This window comes from Sus scrofa, chromosome 5 (assembly GCF_000003025.6).
Source record: "Sus scrofa isolate TJ Tabasco breed Duroc chromosome 5, Sscrofa11.1, whole genome shotgun sequence".
NCBI lineage: Eukaryota > Metazoa > Chordata > Mammalia > Artiodactyla > Suidae > Sus > Sus scrofa.
In genome coordinates, this window is record NC_010447.5 from 53,823,972 (window position 1) to 53,846,968 (window position 22,997).

A 22,997-nucleotide genomic window follows, 5' to 3' on the forward strand; every position below is an offset into this window, starting at 1 on the left:
TCCTGATATTTATAATATCCTATTGTTTTTCAGAACTATCGCTAGCTTTACAGACAGGAAGCTTTTAAGAAAGTTATTTCCCATCTATTTTAGAAGCTTTCTGACAGTGTGGCAAACATGTCTTTATTAGATTGGATGATGTACACTGTGGCTAAATTTATTTGCACCAACCTCTGGAGTGAAGATCAGAATTTGGATTCATGAAATGTTGATTTCTAAAGCATTCTGATGGGCAAAACCATGATGAAAGCACTTTGTGGGAAAATAAAGTTCCAAAAGTATATTTCTCTTTAAAAATTAAAAGCAAAATGACTAAACATCTTTTAAAGGGTTATCCTAATGCAAAAATCCCTCTTTAAATATAACTAATTTAAAGTAGTACACTATTATTTTGTTTCAAACAGAGCAAATATAATTAAGAGAATACTGTCTTATGCCGTTTTTCACAGTAACCTCTTTCATTTGATAAAACAGTCATGTTTGAACATTTAGCTAAATTTTTTAGCTTAATGTAATAATTATGAAATAATTATTAATGTAATAATTATGAATTATTAATACTTATGAGTTATTAATGTAATAATTATGAATTATGAAAAAAAGCATTTTCTTGAGAAGCATCTTTATGTTTAACAACATAATCACCTTAACCAACCCTATTCACTGCCACCACTGACGTAAAGCTAGGAACTGTAGGTCACTGTAAAACTCACTCTACACAGCTCACTAAGAACCAAACACTGGGGGGAGATGGCAAACAAAGAATATCTTCATCACGCATTTTACCCAGAGTTAAAGTCCCCTTTGGGAATACGGAGCGCACTAAACCTCACCTCCTCCTGGCCCTCCAATAAGGCATTCATAGCTTGGTGTCTGTTTCTTCAATTAGGTTACCTCCAAGCTGATATAAGCTAATAAGGACAAGTTTTCTTGGGATAGGAAGAAAGAAATCTAGAGAATTCAGGCTCTCAGCTTCTGGAGACCCAGCACTTGTATCCCTCCTCCCCTCCACAACCATCCCTTCTGTTTACTGTGATATTCCTGAATTCCCCTGGTCAAGGATCTCTTGGTCTGTCACTTGTAAAAGCCATGCTATCAACTCAAATTGAGTGGAATACCTGAGTAACCTGAAAAGTGCACTGCATTTAAAACAATAAAACATAAAGGCACGATAAGTTAGAAAATTCTTCAAATCCCACCTGATGATCCAAATATATGGTGTTCCTTTGAAGATGATGAGAAAGGATTTCATTCTAGTAGGCATCAATCAAGAAACAAAGGGACAGAGAAAGAGGGTGTGGAACTCATGAAAAGGTCAGTTTTGAAATAGGAAAAACAGGTAGTTTTCCACAACCTATTTTATCACAGCAAACAACAACTTTCATTTACATGCGCCTCTGTAAATGGTACAGATGAGGTATTAAGTTATAAAATTACACTTAGTTTCATAAGAAATTAAGTAGACATGCAGAGAAGCTGAAACATTAAGCAGGAAAAATTCTCCCAATGACTTTAGCAGACTCAATGTTAGACGCTTTCCATGTTAACTCTTTTCTGCAATGTGGTACTACTTCTTTGGATGTTTCTCATGTAAGCAGAGGCTATTAAACCCTTTGAGAAATGTTTACAAAAAAATTAATCTTTGACACTTAAAAAACAGTTTTCACTGAAACTATAACCAACTCTTAGCTTATTACTTAACAGGGAAATGACAGGATTCTTCAATGTCTGTTTTACCAGGGGTGGAAGTTACAGTGTTTGGAGAATGACAATGCTATTTGTGAAGTTTACACAATTGTGTGAACTTCCCTCCTCCCAACCAAAAGGTGGTGGGCGAGTGGGTGAATGGAAGGCTAGGAAGAAATGCATCCTACCCACGGTTTCCTTTAATGATGTATAAATCAGTGCATTCTCAAAGGGTCAATAGGATGTCCTGATGTAGTCACCACAATGGTGGGATGGGCTCATGCTCAACAGGAATGAGGCAGATCAAGCCGATTAATGAGTGGCTCAGAGTGATGACAAGAGCAGACACACAGACACATCTCTTCATAGCTGACCTTTGGGCTGTGGGCCTCAAGCTTTAGCTGCATGAGCTGTGCTAACGTGTGCTCCCGGATACTACTCAGTTCTGCTTGCTGCCGTCTCAGCTTTATAAGCAGCAGCGTAAGCTCCTCTGGCTGAAGGAGTACAATTTAAGAATCCAAACAGTGGAAAACAGATTAATTGTTGTCTTAAGTGACAGATATTAAACCAAGATTTCTTGGCAAGTTTCCTCTTATGGTTGACATCATACATCGTGCCTAGGCACTATGATAATAGGTCCTACATAAATGCATAGATATCTAGAGAAATAGAAGGAACAGTGTTACTTGATAAGATACAGCAAAACGACAGTATTTTAAGGCATTTTCTCAGAACTCTTGAGAATGTTCAAATGTTAAGTGTACAAAAGCGCAAGGCACCACCCCCTGCCAAAATATAAAGGTTTGTACCTTAGTAAGAGCTAGTCAAAGAGTATTTTTAAAATACATTTTTAATGAGATGTTTAAGAAGGACACCTAAGACTTTTATAGCAATGGAATAAGACCTGCATGTTCAACACTCTATTTTAGAGACTAGAATGTAAATAAAAAGAATAAAAATTCATGTAAAACTTGGATATCATTAAGCCCAGTCAGTACCTGGGACCTGTTAATTGCTTCCCAATTATATTTTTAAATGCCACTGTTAGTGTTTTCACAGGATATTTTATATTAAGCAAAAGACCAGTTTTTATTTTTAAGGAAAAAGAGAGTATTTATTATACACAGAAAGTTTCCATGGGCGCTAAGCCCTCCTTCCACACTCTGAGGAAAGCAGAGAATCTTTGGTTCCTGACTGGTTACTATGATCCCTGAGGGGAATAAACTTTCAAAGTCAGATCAAATTCGTTAACAGGCCCATTAGATATATTTTTCTTCATTAGAAATGCAGTAAAGTATGGTCACTGGCAGTCTTACAGGCCATAAAATACTATGCGGTGTTTTTCTGAGCTTTGTTATGATTAAAAACTGCAGACGGAACACAGGGGAATGCTCCTCATTTAAGGGCTGTGGGTGCTCTTGAAACCTCCAAGCCAGAGAATGTTCAGGGATTCATGTGTTCTGCCTACACCACAGCATTACACTAGCTCTCTTCTGGCTGTTTGTTGCTGCTCTTTGTTTTCCATACCAAAACATTTTTTTAGGGACACAAATAACTTTCAAAATTGAGGTTATGGTTGATTTACAACACTGAGCTGCCTTCAGATATACAGCAAAGCGATTCAGATAGGTATCGGATTATTTTCCGTTTTAGGTTGTTATAAGATATTGAATACAGTTCCCTGTGATGATATGCAGCAAATCCTTGTTGCTGATCTGTTTTATGCATGGTGGTCTGTATCTGCTATAAATCATCTTTAACTGTTATTTGAAGTTATAGTAAAAGTTATTGCCTTTAGGTGGAAAAAGATGTCAGAAGTAAATCAGTTACTATTGGATTCTCTAGATAAAACTGGGTAACTACACAGAGACAACAGCCTTTTATATCAAGCAGTCAAAGAATGTGCGTGCATGACTCAAAGAAGAAATTTCACAACAAAAAAAGAGCTGCTTTTGCTTTGCTGGCAACCACATCTTGTGACCCCGTGTTCAGGGGGCAGTTCATATCTTACGATCACCAGCTCCAGAGGTCTTGCCGGGGAGAAAGGAGGGTGGGATAAGGAGTTAGATATTCTAAAACCCAGAGCATAATTGGACAGAAACCCTGAAAGAAGAAATCTTGAAACTCCAGTTTATTATTTATGGAGTTAAAGAGATTTTCAATAGGATAAGAGATTCCAGTAAGTTTGTTTGATATTTAAAATTTGAGGCAAAATAAAAAGAGGCACAATTGATTCCTCCATAAGGAGGTGGTAAATAAATTTTATCCTAAATATCCACTAGAGGGAGCAAGGTAGAAGAGAAAAATTTCATAATATGATACTTAGCACTATCTTATGATTAATGTCTGTCAGACCAACAATCTAATATTTAAAAATCCCAACGGTTAATTAAAAGTTTTTAGTTTTAGTCAAGTGATATCTGTAGCCTTTAATAAAGAAACAACAAGTAGGTTAAAGCCAGGAAATTGTCCTTATATCTAGGCATGTAAAAGATGAAATAAAAAAATGAAAAATACACATAAGATGAAGTTGTTTTGATTACTGCAGGAAGAGGATTTTAAATAATGAACAACTATATAGGTCCTCAAATCACATCTTCACAGAAATGGTGATTACCTACCAATATTAAAGCATAGTTCCCGTGATAAAAGAATGCCATTACAATAAAATCAAATGAATGAAAAGTCATCCTTCCTCTTTAATTTGAAGAGTCCTGGTGTCTGGTAATATAACTCCTTCCCAATCTGGAATAACACTGACTATGAAATGATAATGGAAGAACTTGCTTGAACCTAGTATTTGTAACAGTCTTTCTCTGCATAAATATGTAAATCGGTTTCTTTTCTGCTCTAAAGTAGTTAATCTCCATAAAAATCCACAGGAGAAACTTCTTAGGCCTGTGGTTTGACTACATACATGCTTGTTGGATCTGCTGCCCTAATGAACTTCTCCAACTTCTGTTTTAAGGATGAGGAAATTAACATTCAAGAAAATCTCCCCAGTTATACAATACACCTGGAAAATAGAATCTTCTATTTAAGGGGTCGGTCATTTAGGAGACGTTTCAGTATGGCACTGAAAAGGCTGCATGACTTCAAATTCTATTGCTGAGCGTGTCTCTTCCACACAAGCAGTGATGGCTTTTCTTTGGGAGGCACCTCTCTGAAAACTCAAACTTAAAAGCTATGTCAGATATGTGCTGCCATGGGTAGCACATACATAAAACATGAAATGGTAAATAAAGATACAGTACTCACCGTTTTGCCTTGGAGGCTCTGGGGACTAACAGACTGTAAAGTCAGGCCAGCTGGCATTGACCTCCTGTCAGGCACATATACATGCTAGAAAGATAAAGGCACAACATAAATTCTGGGGCCAATGCCAGGGATGGGAATTTATAAAATACTATTTTAAACCCCTACTAGGCTTATGAAAGCAGACAGGTACTGAAACTTCTGGACTAAAATACAGATGCTGATGAACAGAGATTCTATATACTCTGGCTCAGTGGGTCTCAAACTTACTGGCCTCAGTATCCTTCTACATTCTTAAAAAGTAAATTTTAGTGGCCAGAGTGGCATTACTTTATAGTTTTGCAAACCTCTTTAATGCCTGGCTAGATTTTCCTATCTGCTTCTGTATTCAATCTGTTGTGATTCTCTCTTTTAGGGGAAGTACATGAAGAAAGTCCACCTTCAATAGAAGAATTGGAAAAGGGAAGGGAACTTGAACAGTTTCTTTGGATATTTGCAGATGTTTATCTTTGATACTATACTAAAGCTGGAAAAGTGGTACTTTTTTTTTTTTGGTCTTTTTTAGAGCCAAGCCCTTGGCATTTGGAAGTTCCCAGGCTACGGGTTAAATTGGAGCTGCAGCTGCTGGAGTACATCACAGCCACAGCAACTTGGGATCCGAGCTGAGTCTGCGACCTTTACCACAGGTCAAGACAATGCCGGACCCCTAACCCACTAAGCGAGTCCTCATGGATACTAACTAGTCAGGTTTGTTACCACTGAGCCACAAGGGGAACTCTAAAAGTTGTACTTTCTTAAAGGTTAGTTGCAAAGTGGTATTTGAAACCATATCAATGAACTTTTCATACTCTGTCACACTGACATCCTTTGGTCTATTTGCACTTCAAATGACTCTTTTACCCACCTATGATTTTGTGACATCGAACACTGGTCATGTGGAAAATACTGGCTCAGTGAATTATGCAGATGTTCCAAATGGTGACACTTGTCAGTATACAAGATCAGTAGCTCATATCTGTTAATACCATTGCTGATCTTTCAGCACCAGAAAGCTGTCAAGCTCACAGTGGCAGATACAAGACTTCCAAAATTCTAATTTTTGCTTGAAAGCTCAAATGTTGTCATCTGTGACAAATACTGTGGGGCTGATTTCCTTGAAGTGACAGGCTAACATTTCACTCTGAAGAAGTGTCTGTCAAATACCACGTCTCAACAACTAGTTTGTCATTCCTTCTTTCAAGTAAAAATGGTGTTTCTTGAAAAAAGGAGCTAGTTCAGCTTGCAACTCAAATAATTACACAAGTGTTTTTCCAGAGACAACCATTTTTAGTACTTTGCTATGTAATAGCAATGCTTTAAGCACATTGTCCATTGCATCACACAGAATGTTAAAATGTTATGTAATAAAAGGTCAAGGTTGAATAAAATTATCTTACTGTTTCATCAAAGGAATTAAGTGAAACTGCTGCTTTGATTTTACTGCAAGTCTATGGTGTGAAGCATTATAAGACTACTAGTATAGTCTGAGAGGTTCCCTTGACTTGGGCTAAGGGGCTAGTACATTTACCCATCATTGTTTTTGCACTCTTAGAAGATGACAACACAATGAATAAAGCCTATTTTTTTTTTTGGCCACGCCTGGGGCATGTATAAGCTCCCAGGCCAGGGACTGAACCTGTGCCACAGCTGTGACAATGCCAGATACTTTACCTGCTGCACCACAATGGAACTCCAGTCCTAATTATTACCATAAAATAGTTTGAGCTTACTTACAGACTCCCTGAAAGGGTCATGAGGACCCTCAGGTATTCCCCAGTTACCACCCTTCCAGGGTCCATGGACCCTACTTGAGAACCACATCAAGAAAGACAATAGGATATGGAGTTCCTGTCGTGGCGCAGAGGTTAACGAATCCGATTAGGAACCATGAGGTTGCGGGTTCCATCCCTGGCCTTGTGGTGTAGGTGGCAGACGAGGCTTGGATCCTGCATTGCTGTGGCTGTGGCGTGGGCCAGCGGCTGCAGCTCTGATTAGACCCCTAGCCTGGGAACCTCCATGTGCCTTGGGAGCGGCCCTAGAAAAGACAAAAAGACAGAAAAAAAAAAGAGGATAGTCTGAAAGAAAAACTTGGCAATGGTGGGGTTCTCAGGGGGGAGGAGTAGATGCTTAGTTGACTGGGAACTGGATTGAGAACACACATGCATTTCATATTTGCTGCTGAAACAGATGATAAATTTTGGCCCAGAATACAAAAAATTCTAATAACCACGAGAACACGGTTTAACCACCCACTAATAAGTTGTATTAGACCAGATGTCTCCTGAATATTGTTACTATTTTTATTAGCCTTTGGAAATACAAAGTGACAAAACATTGAACATCATTACAGTGGCATATAAAGTGAGCCTTTTTTGGGTGAGGCAAACTAAAGCTTCCTCCAAAAAGAAATTCCTGATTGACTTATTAATTTCTAACTAATGTTTATTTATGGAAAAAGCGAGCAAATGCTTTATGTAATGATGTAACTGAAGGAGTCACCCATTACAACGATAAAACAAGGTGCTTCTCAAAATGGCATAAAGCAAGAGATTCTTTACAATTGTTAGAATTAAAAAGAAAGTGATAGGAAAATTCTTTTGTCACTTTAGGACAGACATTAGAGCTGGCTGCACACAGAATGACTGATCAAATTGATGGCTTCAGCATTATGAAAAGCTGATGGATGCAAAGCACTCCAAATTCACTTCAAAAAATCTACTGAAAGCAAGGCTTAAACCAGCTTAAAGTACAACTTAAAGCATGAGCTCCATTTATGTCTTAATTTTTATTTATTTATTTATTTATTTATTTTATTTTATTTTTTTGCTATTTCTTGGGCCGCCCCTGCGGCATATGGAGGTTCCCAGGCTAGGGGTTGAATCGGAGCCATAGCCACCGGCCTACGCCAGAGCCACAGCAACGCGGGATCCGAGCCGCGTCTGCAACCTACACCACAGCTCACGGCAACGTCGGATCGTTAACCCACTGAGCAAGGGCAGGGACCGAACCCGCAACCTCATGGTTCCTAGTCGGATTCGTTAACCACTGCGCCACGACGGGAACTCCCCTATGTCTTAATTTTTAAAAAAGTATATGTACCAGTAAGCGTTCTTACTTTTAATATGAAATTGGGTGTCTAAGGAGGTATTTCAATACACCATATATTCAGCTGGTGAGAAGATGAGGTTAGCACTTTTTATCTAGAAGAGCCTGCAGGTATGCTAGAAAAGGGCGGGTGTGGCGTGGGCACACGTGTGAAGGGCCAAGCAAACACGTGTGTCTTAACCTACAGGGAAAGCTGATAAGATCAACTACCAAGCAGGGCAGAAGGCATAACCATCTGCCCCAAACAGCTGCTCCTGAGAGAGGAAGTGTTGCAAGCATAATACAAGATTCTGACACTGAAGAATAATACTCTGCCTTAAATTTTATTTTTTATTTGATTTTTTTTTAGGGCCACATATGGAAGTTCCAGGGCTAGGGGTTGAATCGGGGCTACAGCTGCCAGCCTATGCCACCACAGCAACGAGGGATCTGAGCCATATCAGCAACTTACACCACAGCTCACGGCAAGGTTGGATCCTTAACCCACTGAGCAAGGCCAGGGATCAAACCTAAATATTCATGGAAACTACGTTGGATTCTTAATCTGAGGAGCCACAACTGGAACTCCTGTGTTAACTTTTTAAAACAAAAATAGAGCTGGCCTTGCCCACCTCCTCCCCATTTTCTGGTCTTCAACATTTACAAGAAAGAGCCATGGACTTGAAGTAAAACGCAGTATCCCTGGCGTGTTGGCTGTCTTACCTTGGGGTGATGGCCCCGGTGCCTGCGGTCTATGGTCACGTCCCCTCTCTGGATTGGTGAAGACACTTCTGACCTATAGGTTCGCTGGGGGGAGTAGCCCTGATAGGCAGCTATGGAGCCGTGGGAAGGCGACGTGGGGATGGAGTGCATTGTCTGGTCGGCAAGATTAACCATGGTTTTAGGGCTGGTCAGAGTGCTGTGACGAGGGAGGGTGCCCTGCTTGCTATAAAACTGGCGCTGCTGCCACTCGTAGAGCTGCCACATGGTGTCATCTCTCATGGATCTCCGCTTCTCTTCTGCTCCAGGTCCTGCGATCTTGTCATGAGCGGAAGGGGTCACGCTGCAGATGCTTTCAGGCCGGGCCTTGCTATTTCTTGGGAGTGTTCTATAGCCTTCAGGGTAGCGGGCCACAATCTGGGCTCTGTGGCTTGGCATATTTCTTGGCAATGTTTGGTAGGAAATGACTCTAAATTAAAAGAACAATTGGAATGTGAAAATGAAGGAGAGAGTTGCTTTCCAGATTCTAAATTGAATGCATTTATTTTTTCCCTTCCAATAGGTAAAATATATACTTAGGACTTTCCTTTTTCTTTTTAGGGCCAAACCTGTGACATATGGAAGTTTGCAGGGTAGGGGTTGAATCAGAGCTACAGCTGCCAGCCTATACCACAGCCACAGCAACATGGGATTCGGGCCTTGTCTGTGACATACACCACAGTCTCATAGCAACGCCAGATCCCTGACCCACTGAGAGGCCAGGGATTGAACCTGCCTCCTCACAGATACTAATTGGATTCGCTTCCATATGCTACAAAGGCAACTCCGTCCCTCAGCTTTCTAATGTCTGGATTTAAAGCAGGTGCCACTCCCCTCTCCCCCTGGTCACACACACAAAGCACTTAGGAGGGACCAACCATTTGATGACTTTGGGGCTGGAGTGAAGGAGCAAGGTAACCAATTCTGATATAAACAGTATTAAGAGTTCCATTCTTTTTGCTGCTTCCTATCTGTATAGATTTCCCATTCCCCCCTGTGCTTGGTCTCCCTGCCTATCCTTACCTTCTCTGTTAACATGAAAGCCAGAAATGTGAAAAAGTCCAGAGTTGACAACCCCAAGGCCGTGTGCTTAAGGAGGTATGTCAGACAGGGGAAGACCATTCCATCCAAGAAATTCTGCCCTAGAACTTAAGCAATGTACTCCAACGTACTTGGTTTATTTGGCTATTTACAAACTCAAGAAATATTATAGGAGTTTCCTTTGTGGCTCAGACTAAGATCCATAAGGATGCAGGTTCGATTCCTGGCCTTGCTCAGTGGGTTAAGGTCCTGGTGTTGCTGTGAGCTGTGGTGTAGGTCACAGACATGGCTCAGATCTCGTGTTGCTGTGGCTGTGGCAAAGGCTGGTGGCTGTGGTGTAGGCTGGCAGCTGTAGCTCTGATTCTATTCCTAGCCTAGGAACTTCCACATGCTGCAGGTGCAGCCCTAAAAGAAAAAAGAAAAAAAAAAAGAAATATTATAGAGACCTTACTGTGCAAAAAGCTCTGTATTAGACACAGAACTGTATCACAGAAGCATATACTGAAACATAAGTAATTCTAACTTTATATCCTGTTTGGAAATATGTGAAAAGATCTTTTATAATCATATAAGAAAGACATACATTTTCAATCTAAAACACATGAAACACTACTTGTGGACTAATGTTTAAATTCCAGTTCAGAAAATCTGATCCCATAAAACTCCTCTATCAGTGCTCTGAAGCATTCACAATACGTGAGCTGTATCCTTTGGTGGAGATGATATTGAACTTGAACTTGATCATTAACGGAAAGCTATTTCCTAACGAGTTTGGCTAATTAGTGACAACAAAGTGTAACAGGCTTTTCTGCCATCTTTAGGACTACTTTGGGGGAATTTTAATGGAAAATTTGGCTATCATCAAGTAAGTTTCTTTTTACTCCACATACTTTCTACCATTTCGAGACTTGTTTTTTATAAAACTAGAGTTTCCTTCAGTGGTTTTCCCCAAAGAAATTCAAATGAAGCAAAGTGTGATTCACTCTTAAGCGAAAGCTTAAGAAACAAACTCTGTAAGTGCCTCCATCAGGTTTAGTGCTTCATTCAGCAGCGGCTGCCTGTCAAACACCATGAAAACCCTGGCCAGTGATTTTGCCACGCAGACAATGGCTTAGGCGCCGAGCGTCTGAACGGTGCCCGCCACTCACAAAGAAACTTTCAGGCTCTGAGCACAGATGCAGGGAGCTACCATGTGACTAAATATTAAACCTCTTTTCTTTCTATCAGAACCTTAGGAATAAAAGCCAGTCTTTTGCAAAGTTTCATAAAATGAATTATACCATGATTATTAATTACCATTATGCTTTTTTCCACCTATAAAAATTATTTCACTATAAAACTTCACAACTATTTTTTAAAGCATGAAGTTCATATAATAATGCAGATGATCTACGTCAGTGGTCCAAACTGGATGCTAGCCGGTAAACTCAAAATTGGAGGAGCAACGGGGAGAAAACCTTCCTCGCTCAAAATAACCACACTTCACAAGTTGCAAGGTTTGCAGTCAAAATGAAAAAGTCACTGAGAGTCTTTATGTATGTTAATTATACCCACCAAAGGAACCAGAAGTGCTTGAAAACTAATATTTATGCTCAGCAATTAAAAAAAAAAAAACCTAACTTTCAGATATTGAACCCTTTGTAACTATACACTTTCAATCCTAAGAAAGTACGATTGTATTTGAGTAACAGTGATGAAGTGAGATTTAATTTGCTGGGCAGAGATGCAGCAAGAATTCCGGCTGGGATTTTTAATTATTATTTCCCTGAAGATGATAACCTACAAAAGTACTTCCAAATATCCTTTCATTTTCCTCCCAACCCCCCACTCCCTCTGCCCCCAAACTACCTCTGGCTTTTTTTCTGTCTAATCAAATTTTACTTTTGAAACAGCAACTGTTCCTCACAATTGCCTCTTGGGAAAATGAGAAAAGTGAGCACCGAGGGAGAAGAAAAAAATGGAAGTGACCAACACCTGGTTTTGCAGCCTTGGTTGAGCTGCTCTCTTAAGAGGAGAGACTTGGGCTGCCAACTGCACAGACCAGAGGGTACTCCTAGACCTCAGGGGTTGGGGAGCACTGCTGCAAAAGTTCATCTTCATCAAAACATTAATAACTCATTACTTTCTGGTTTCCTACTACTCAGAGGTAAGAGTTACAGTACGTCTTAGTTAACTTTACATACATTAGTACATTAAAGTACTTGATAAATCTTGCATCACCAGTTTCTACCTAACCATAGAAAACTTTTTCTCATCCACAGGCACCTGCTTCTCCTCTATTTCCTCTTAGCCTTTATTTTTGGCCTCCTCTGCAGCCTCCCACCCCTATCCTTCTTCTTCTTCCTCTTCTTCTTTTTTTAATGTAAATGTTTTTCCTTAGGATCTTCATTTTATCCACCCTCCTGCTGAAAGAATGCATCCACTTTCATCCTTATCTTTAAAAGCATGTCTGATATAACAATGACACCCTAAATCTTATTCAAGTCCAGCTCTCTCTTCGGAGATACACACTGCAGGCACTTCAACTCAAACCTGGCCAGACATTCATTACCTTCTCTCTTTCCAGATCTTTACCATGCAATGAAAGGCATAGGACAACCTGGCCAAAAAGCTGGGCATCGTTCTTGTTTTCCTCCAGACACTCAAACTAGACTTGAGTGAGGGCACACCTAAGCCCTCAACTAGTCGTGTCAATTACATTAGAAATACATGCCCTTCTTCTCCTCGTTTCACTTATTGCACCAGTTTTTGAACTTTCTCCAATTCATTCTCCAGATTCTGTGGCAGGAGTGATTCTGCTGAAACACCAATATGCATACATCTCCTGTGGTTTTTCTTTCCAGCCTTGTTTCTCACTCATCATCACAGCACTTGTGCCAAAGCCAGACTCACGTCTTTGGATTTTTTTCCCAGCTCTATCAGCTCTGGAGTTTTGCATATCTAAACCAAGATAAGCATGCCATCCTTTGTATCTTGGCTTCCTCCAGAGAGGTTTTTTTGAACCCTTTGGTGGTGCTGGTTGTCTCTGAAACATGTTCTTACAGCAGCTTGTTCTTCCCACACTGTACCTGTCACCATATACTGCACAGGTGTTTAACTTTCTCCACTACTAGACTAAAACCTCTGTGAGAGGTCTGAACTCTGACCTTCTCATAATTTTACTTTCTTGTCCTATGATTACCATATAGAAATTATACAATAAATATATGAAAGAGCAAGTGTGTGCATGAATGAATAAATGCTTAGATGAGTAAATACTTAGTTGTATGCATTATGAGTTTAAGAAAGCCAAGGGATAAGACTGAGAACTAGAGGGCATAGACCTTATATAGTCTCCACGTTACTGGTCTCAGAGCTTTGCATTACATCGAACTTCAGAAGCTACTAGTGGAAGATAGAGCAGGGCAGTGGGGAGGGTAAAGACCCCTTCTCATTGTGAGTGTGTGTGTGTGAAGGGGAGAAGATAGGTCTAGCTCCCTTCCTCATCTCAAACAAATTGTTCTGTGCCCACAGCCTAAGCCATCTTCCATGCTGGGCCAGGGAGGCTGACTCCTTGCCATGGTTAAGCTGGGTGACAGAATACTGAGAGTCAGTGAAAAGACATCTCATTAGCATGAGGAAATTAGTAACAGAGCTATAATTCCTAAAACACAATTTGAACTCGGTATTCTGAATTAGTATCTCAGAAACCAATCTCCAACCAGTATGAGGACAGGAAATAAACCTGGGTTCACACACAACACGTAAACAGCAAGACACTTACCCCCTGGTCTCTTCTTCATGACCTCTCCCCTTCTGGATCTTAATCCACTGCTCCAGCTGTTGCATTGAATTCGTTCTCTGTATGACCCGATCAGCCTCTGTGTGTAAGGGCCCTGTACTTGGGTGACTTCCGCCCCTAAGATCTGCCAGGCTAACATTGACTGCTTTGTTCTCTGAGCTATTCATATTGACTGGCCTGTAGTGTCCAGTCTGACTAGGGCACGCTGACCCACTCTCATATTCAGATGACAGAGAATTCAACTTCACACTATTAATTTTTGTTAAAGGTCTATCTTGGCCATCCTTCTGAAATCCATATTTTTCAGCTTCTAATGCCTTTTTTTCTTCAGTTTTGCTCATTTCCTTGTTTTTCTGGTTATTTTGGGTCTCTGGTTTAATTAGCACTCTATGGTTGGGAAAGTTATTGATTTCTTTAGTTGGTGCATTTTCAGATGTAATCTTATCCACTCTGAAATCAGAGAAGAAAGCCAGAATAAATCAGATGAAATAATGCACATGTTATTTCTGGGGTTCAATCTGGGAAAAACTAAAATTACCTCTGACTTTATGAAATAAACTGAAAGGGTCTCAGAGGACAAGCCTGCCCAAGTCCCCAGTGCTGTGGTATGAAAATGCAAGTACAACATCAGAATGGATAAACAGAGGAAAAATTAAATGTAAGATATATGGGGTATAATGCACAGGAAGATTAAAAAGTTATTAAAAAGTTATTTCCCATCTTTGCAAATCTGGAAAGAAAGCAAATAAGACTGCCCTTTGACAGTGAAACTGCAAAAAGCCACACCTAAAAGACCACAGTAGCTAGTCATCTAAAATAAATAACATGGTTTCCATCCAGGAGGGTTAACTTATCACGAGACCAACAGGACCCTGGTTTGTGGAGATGGAAATTATATCCAGTGCTGAACCATATGACTGACTAGCTCTCTATGTCTTCAAAAGGACCTGGGTTTCCGTTGAGAGCTCTTGGAGCCAGAATGCATGTGCTCAGCTAACAAAGAGCCTTAGCTCTGACTAGCTGTGTCTCGGGCAAGGTACAGAAATTTCCCAGGTTCAATCTCCTCTTTGGAAAATGCAGAGAACTGTAGCACCAATAACACAGGACTATAGTGAGAACCAGATGAGTAAATCAGTGCCTGCCGCAGACCTTATTACCATTATCACTCTATCTCACCAGGCAATTCTGGATTAGAATCGGGCATCCTGTGTCCATGTCCCCACAGCAGTGTGTGCCTGTGCCAAAGAGCGGTTTTACTGCTCAGCATGCCAGTTGCTATATCTGGGGCTTTCTGATGGGAATCAGCTTCCCTGAGACCAACTACTTCCAGGTTCTGACAAGACCAAGCTGAGTGTCTGAACCTGCATGAAACCGCCAAGATCACACCAGTTCTTGGGGACTGGCCAAGCTTGCACATTTCAATCCATAATAACACTCCTATTGGCTCCTAAGTGTGGTACTGCTGCCAGTTTCAGTGATGTGTAGAAAGCACATAACTCATATACATCATATACAGAAAAGCACATAACTCATATACATCATATACAGCTATACTGAGATAGCTAGTTAGGAATACAATCAATGAAGAAAAAATAAAAAAATCAATGTGACTATTTTTTTCTTGGAGTAAAGTTATGAACTACCCATATATTTGGGTTGGATATAATGCATAGCTTCCAGATTAGAAGCAATATAGACATCTGTAAAGTTTACGAAGGTATGCTATAGAGCTTCATTCCTTTGAAAGCCAAAAGTCAAAGAAGATCTACACTAAAAGCACGTTTCTCCTTGCTAAATTCAGGGGTGGGGAGGATTTTTTAAAAATTGACTATCAGAAGTTCCTGTCGTCAACATCATGAATATTTTCTCAGGTCAGTCTCCCAAAGCAATAGAAATTAGAGCAAAAATAAACCCATGGGACCTCATCAAACTGAAAAGCTTTTGCACAGCAAAGGAAACCCAAAAGAAAACAAAAAGACAACTTACAGAATGGGAGAAAATAGTTTCAAATGATGCAACCGACAAGGGCTTAATCTCTAGAATATATAAACAACTTATACAACCCAACAGCAAAAAAACCAATCAATCAATGGAAAAATGGGCAAAAGACGTGGATAGACATTTCTCCAAAGAAGATATACAGATGGCCAACAAACACATGAAAAAAAGCTCAACATCGCTGACTATAAGAGAAATGCAAATCAAAACTACCATGAGATATCACCTCACACCAGTCAGAATGGCCATCATTAATAAATCCACAAATAACAAGTGCTGGAGGGGCTGTGGAGAAAAGGGAACCCTCCTGCACTGCTGGTGGGAATGTAAACTGGTACAGCCACTATGGAGAACAGTTTGGAGATACCTTAGAAATCTATACATAGAACTTCCATATGACCCTGCAATCCCACTCTTGGGCATCTATCCGGACAAAGCTCTACTTAAAAGAGACACATGCACCCGCATGTTCATTGCAGCCCTATTCACAATAGCCAGGACATGGAAACAATCCAAATGTCCATCGACAGATGATTGGATTCGGAAGAGGTGGTATATATACACAATGGAATACTACTCAGCCATAAAAAAGGATGACATCATGCCATTTGCAGCAACATGGATGGAACTAGAGAATCTCATCCTGAGTGAAATGAGCCAGAAAGACAAAGACAAATACCATATGATATCACTTATAACTGGAATCTAATATCCAGCACAAATGAACATCTCCTCAGAAAAGAAAATCATGGACTTGGAGAAGAGACTTGTGGTTGCCTGATGGGAGGGGGAGGGAGTGGGAGGGATCCGGAGCTTGGGCTTATCAGACACAACCTAGAATAGATTTACAAGGAGATCCTGCTGAATAGCATTGAGAACTATGTCTAGATACTCATGTCGCAACAGAAGAAAGGGTGGGGGAAAAAACTGTAACTGCAATGTATACATCTAAGGATAACCTGACCCCCTTGCTGTACAGTGGGAAAAAAAAAAAAAAATTGAAAACAATCACAAAAAAAAAAAAGAAGTTCCTGTCGTGGCGCAGAGGAAACGAATCTGACCAGGAATCATGAGGTTGAGTGTTTGATCCCTGGCCTCCCTTAGTGGGTTGAGGATTCGGCGTTGCCGTGAGCTGTGGTGTAGGTCGCAGATGAGGCTCGGATCTGGCATTGCTGTGACTCTGGCGTAGGCTAGCAGCTGTAGCTCTGGTTTGACCCCTAGCCTGGGAACCTCCATATGCCATAGGTGCAGCCCTAAAAAGCAAAAAAAATAAAAAAATAAAAAAAAATAAAGAACATCAAATATATGAAAAGGCTTTTTAAAAATTACATACCTCTAGTCTACGTAAAGCTATCATTTTAAATTAGAACTGCAATGACTTTGTCCTCTATTCCCCCCCTGCAAAGATTTAAGAGATATAATAAAAAAAGACACATGCTGACTTTAAATGGAAACAAAACTGATTCTGAAATGTATGCTAACATAAATAATGTAAAACTTGTGATCTAATTTTAAAAAGTGACATTTAAGTTATTGCAGAAGATACATGTGAATACTGAAAATGAAAATAATGGGCCCAGAGATGGAAATTATTCAGAGAATGTACATTATGTTTAAATTTTTTTAATGCCATCAATGGTCTGCACACTAGGGGACTATGACATTGGATGGTTCAAAGCAGGATAAAAGACATAATTTCTACAGAATAACAGTGACTGACACTAGGTTGGGCACATAGGTGGTTTCAATAATTCCTAGATAATCAGGCAAATTACAGCAACACAACTGGCTAAAAATATGGGCACATAATCAACTAATAGTTGCCAGAAGTCAAAACAAAATATTGAATATCACCTTTATCAACATAAATACGAGTAATTAGAGCTTTTAGAGTGGAAAATACAAGAAAAAAAAAGGAAGTAAGTTGAAACTCTGGGATAAGGACAACATACAATACTGAAATTATATAGAAATCAATGTTTTAATTATTAGACTGATTTCTATATTCTAAACAATTCTGTGAAAATTTTACTCTATAAAGTTCATATTATTTTAAGATAGTCTTTTTTTTTAATCTACAATTTTTCTCTAGCTATCGTATTAATTACCTGATTTTTATTTTTTATATTATTTTTTTTGGTCTTTTGTCCTTTTAGGGCCTCATCCACGGCATATGGAGGTTCTCAGGCTAGGGGTCGTTATTGCAGCCACAGCTGCCAGCCTACGCCAGAGCCACAGCAATGCCAGATTTGAGCTGCATCTGTGACCTACACCACAGCTCACAGCAACGCCAGATCCTTAACCCATTGAGAGATGCCAGGGATCAAACCCTCAACCTCATGGTTCCTGGTTGGATTCGTTTCTGCTGCGCCACGATGATGGGAACTCCAATTACCTGATTTTCAAGAGTCTATTCGGATCATTTTTACACAAGGAATTCCAAGAGTAGATATTCTTCTTATTAGCTCTCGACTTTGAATATGCATATGGTTGAGGTGGTTATTCTTAAAAACGGGTGTCCCAGAGTTCAACTCTAGACCTTCTTTCCGTTGTTATCCCTACTTTTCCCTAGCTCTAATTGCTAATGATTAGTTAAGTTGATCTGGAATAGATATTTTTAAAAATAAACACAAATTTATTTACACAGCATCAATTTGAGTCTTATAACCAACACATCAAAAGACTTTAACATGTACACATTAAAAAATAGGAGGTTTACACTGTAACAATCCTATTATTTCCTGAGAAGACAGAAAAGAAGACCAAACTTGCAAGTTAGCATTTTCATTATATGATAAATGCTCGATTGTTGCTAAAAGGAAGAAAAATTTAATTGTATCATAGGCCTTTCTTCCAATTATAGGAATATATAAAAAATGTTTTTTTAAATAAAAATGTTTAAAGGCACATTATTCAGCTGCTATTTACGTGGTATTAGAAACAGATTTCCTCTCACTAGTTTTTAATATAGATGAATATTAAAATGGTTCATATGTTAAAGCAGAGGGGAAAAAATCACAGCTAGATCAATTTTAAGAGTGCATATTTATATTACCAAGGAATCTAAATACTGGAGTTTTAAAAGAAGGTAGAATTCATCAAGAAGTATATATATATTTAGAGGAGTTCCCGTCGTGGCTCAGTGGTTAATGACTCTGACCAGGAACCATGAGGTTGTGGGTTCAATCCCTGGTCTCAATCAGGATCCAGTGTTGCCGTGAGCTGTGGTGTAGGTCGCAGACTCATCTTGGATCCCACATTGCTATGGCTGTGGTGTAGGCTGGAGGCTACAGCTCTGATTAGACCCCTAGCCTGGGAACCTCCATATGCTGCAGGTGCGGCCCTAGAAAAGACAAAAAAAAAAAAAAAAAAGAAGTATTTATATTTAGAAATAATCCAAATGTTTGCTGAACCACCTTCTGGAGACATTTATCATAAAACAATCAGAATTAACCAGGAAATGAGAAAGAAATGAAAGTCATCAAAAAATTTTATTCCAAGTTACTAAACTTCAAAACTATACAACATAACATAAAAACACAATGAAATTTACTTAGTGAATATAAATTCTCCTCTAAGATTTAGATCCTTAAAAAACACCATTTTGTGTACTTTAAAGATAGCAATTAAAAATGTACTTACCGGAAATTAAAGGTAATTCTGTAAGAAGAGAGAACATTCAGTTGGAATGTTAGGATTCTGGATTCACCTTAGTATACGGATTGGTGAAAATGGATAAAGAGGGAAGGTGGTGTAAAAATGCAGGTGGTATCTCAAACTAAACGTGTATTTAATGTAATATATGGAGCATGAATTAATCCTTGCTTTCTGAGGAAGAAATGGTTTCCTATCATGACGACTAAAATGATATGTGCTAACTATGATAATGACATACTTGCCAGGCATGAGATAAGATGTTAAGCGGAAATCACCATTATTTTCCCTACCAGCCTTTACCTTTTCACAGGTTCTGTCTGTACCAGGGCAGCATCTAACATGGCTTTCATCCACAATTCCATTTCCTTTCCTGTATCAGTGCAGAAATAATAGGTCCGCATGTTTGGATGGGCTGCCTGATTGAAAATGACACGATCGTTTTCAATGGAAATTTGGGATCTGCAAAAAGAAAAAGCGAGTTAAGTGGTTCACTATACAGATCATGACCATCAAATTTCAAAGAAAGCAGACTTGTCTGATATACAGATATAGAAGCAAAGTGACACGAAAATATGATCCAATATTGAAAAATATATTCACATTAGTTTTTTTTCCTCAACTTTACCCTTTTTCTTTTTTTTCTTTTAGGGAGTACAGAAGGGAAAGGAGTAAGGATGAAGCACTCAGATGTCCTGTTCCATGTACACACATCCCTAGCAATCTCCATTTACGAGTCACACCTTGCTATTCAAGAATGTTCCAGAACTTGGAGAATAGACTTGTGGTTGCCAAGGGGGAGAGGGAGTGAGTGGGATGGATTGGGAGCTTGGGGTTAACAGATGCAAACTATTGTCTTTGGAATGGATTAGCAATGAGATCCTGCTGTGCAGCACTGGGAACTGTGTCTAGTCACTTATGATGGAACATGATAAGGTGAGAAAATAGAATGTATACATGTATGAGTAACTGGGTCACCATGGTGTACAGTAGAAAAAAAACTGCATTGGGGAAATAACAAAACAAAACAAAACAAAACAAAACAAAAACCTTAAAAAAATGAAAAAAAAAAAAGACTGTTCCAGAGCAACCGGCAACAAGTCACTGAAATGTACTTGTCATAGCATTTCCCTGTGTTAGCAATTCTTTTAGTCCTCAAAAGCAGCTGTTAAAGCATTTTGACTAATCCTTACAGACACCTATATACAAACATAGAAGATCTGTAAGTGACCCAACATGGCAGTGCCCTTTAGCTTTTCTTCTCAAGTTTCAGACTTAAAATGTAAATACTTTGGGTTTGAAGAAGCCCTATGTAACTGGTAAGTGGGTTTCTTTCTTTACTGTGGTTCAATCTGCCTCTACAAGGTAAAGAAGAAGCTGCGGATAGACAGATCCCTACTGGGTTTAAGCACTCAGCTTTGGCCGGCAGAGGGGAGACTGAGAGGGTGGGATACCAAACACATTCGTAATTTCCATTTAAAAATGCCTGCGACAGCTCCCTATTAGACAGTGAAACACAAGGAAAGATAAACAAAAGCTATTTCAGCACAGGATAAGGCAAAAGAAACACTAAAGTACGTGGTTAGTCTAACTATAAAAAGATGAGTAAATCTGGAGCCACACACTCACACTTCACTCTGAGATCCTGACTCTGCTTTGTCTACAGTGTCAAATCAGTTTCCTCAAAATCTTTTTCAGAAAGAAAGATATAAATAAATTCAATCAATACAGTGAGCAAAATTAACTAAAGAACCAACAAGTCTCACTTGACCATATAAGGGATATAAAACTATCGAGGGAAACCATGCAAAAGAAAGCTCAGGAAGTTCCCTTGTGGCGCAGTGGGTTAAGGATCTGGCACTGCCCCAACTGTGGTGCAGGCTGCAACTGTGGCATGGGTTTGATCCCTGGCCCACTTCCACAAGCCGCTGGTGTGGCCAAAAGAAAAAAAGAGCTCAAATGCTACTTGTTAAAATGATTAAAACCATCACAAAAAGCCAATGGCCTGTCTGTGCAGGGTTTTGGAGAAACAGATATAGATCACTGTCCATATCTATGATCAGCAGAAGGGACACTGGGTTGGTCCTAAGTAGATTCAGTTTGACCGGAACTCAAACACTGACAATTCAAGTTTGTTATCTGTCCAATGGGAATATTTACTAGAGGATGGCAAAATTCTCTATCTGGTTTTAGGTTCCACAATTTCATTCAACAATCGTCTAAACTTTCTACTTACCATTGTAAAAGCAGTAGCATCAATACCAACAGACTTAGTAGTAAAAGTGGCTCATAAATTCAGAGAGAACAACACCGAGGAAGAGAGAATTTCAAACAAATTATTATCCTTGTTACAGATAAAATATAATCAAAATTAAACCAAATGATTATAGAGACAATATACTTAACATGCATGGTCACTTTTATTGCTATTTTAACATTCTATTTATTCATATTTTTTATAAAAGCTCTATATTTTTAACGAGTCTTAAAACCCAGCAAAACATCCTTTGAATAGTACAATTTCAATAAACATTTGCCAAGTTGATGAGCAAGCAAAAAAATTTAAACCCATGACCAAATAAGTGTTAGTTCTGCATTGTACTTTAAAAGCTATTGTTTTAAGTGATCAGTATTTGTTATAACATCTTAAAATATTTAATTCTGTTTTTGTTTCATACCATTACTAACATTTATTGAAATACTATTGCCCCTCGTAGCCACTGGTCTTTGCTCAGACATTACCTGCTCATCAGGACCATCCATCACCCTCCCACCATTCTGCCTCTCCTGCTCTTTTCTCCATAGCTAATAGCGTAACACATTAATGAGCAAAAGCTGTAAATCGCTTCCGTCCTGAGTATTCTTTAGAAGTGAATAGGAATTAAAAATTGAGTCAATTTCATAATGGTACAAACATTTTCATTGTTAAATAACAGCATTATGTTGCCCTTGTATCCCTTCTTTTCCTTCAAGAGAAACTTTTACATTAAACCCTTTAGAGTTTTTAATTTAAAAATGACTTAAAAAACAGGTGGCTTCTGAAATTTATTATAGCCAAAATCATAAAACAAAGAATGCAGAATGGTTTTTGAAAACAACAAATTACCAACTCAGCAGTAAAGTAGCCTCTCACTTGAGAGTGTTCCACAAACCAAGCACATGGCAGGGATGGGTGGGTACTGGAATTAGGGGACGGGAGCCTCAGGTCTGTTTAGATTTAATGTCTCAGCTTCAATATTCTCTCAAAAGTACCTGATGCTCATGATGTACTTAGATGCAAGAACATCTCTGCAAATATTCTATAAGATCATGAATGTATATATATTGTTAAAAAACATACTACCCACAAATTTATTACGAACTTAGAAATTCAGACATACAATAGCAACGTTTAAGGAATAGTACACAGATCACCAGGACACGTACAGCTATTTTTATCGATTATTAGCCTTTTAACATATTCGCTTCATTTAGAACTATTTGTAAGAAGAGACACAAAGACACTTGCCCCTAAATACCTGAGCACATGCTTCCTAATTAAAGGGACATTCTCCTCCTCAACCCCAAGAGCAGTAATATGTTTTAAATATAAACATGACTGTAACCGAAGTGTCATTTTATAATAATCCATGGTCGATATCCATTTTCTCATCAATGCAAGATTCAAATACAGAATAAAAAAGCATGACTATCTCCTTAC

General features: G+C 39.0%; 1 protein-coding gene across 22 annotated transcripts in view; it reads right to left on the minus strand.

The window, feature by feature from the left end:
- PLEKHA5 (pleckstrin homology domain containing A5) overlaps positions 1-22,997 on the minus strand; it is a 256,164-nt gene that overhangs the window by 63,156 nt on the left and 170,011 nt on the right. For 7 of the 22 annotated variants that reach the window (XM_021092263.1, XM_021092268.1, XM_021092262.1 and 4 more), the window contains 7 exons: positions 19,601-19,716; positions 19,286-19,303; positions 13,628-14,095; positions 8,788-9,253; positions 4,945-5,028; positions 2,061-2,180; positions 1,200-1,253 (listed from right to left, as the gene is read on the minus strand). In XM_021092263.1, the coding sequence (XP_020947922.1) occupies positions 1,200-1,253; positions 2,061-2,180; positions 4,945-5,028; positions 8,788-9,253; positions 13,628-14,095; positions 19,286-19,303; positions 19,601-19,716 (1,326 nt within the window). Of the gene's footprint in view, positions 1-1,199; positions 1,254-2,060; positions 2,181-4,944; positions 5,029-8,787; positions 9,254-13,627; positions 14,096-19,285; positions 19,304-19,600; positions 19,760-21,533; positions 22,992-22,997 lie in introns of those variants that run through there. The other 15 variants (XM_021092272.1, XM_021092266.1, XM_021092270.1 and 12 more) reach the window with 4 other exon arrangements.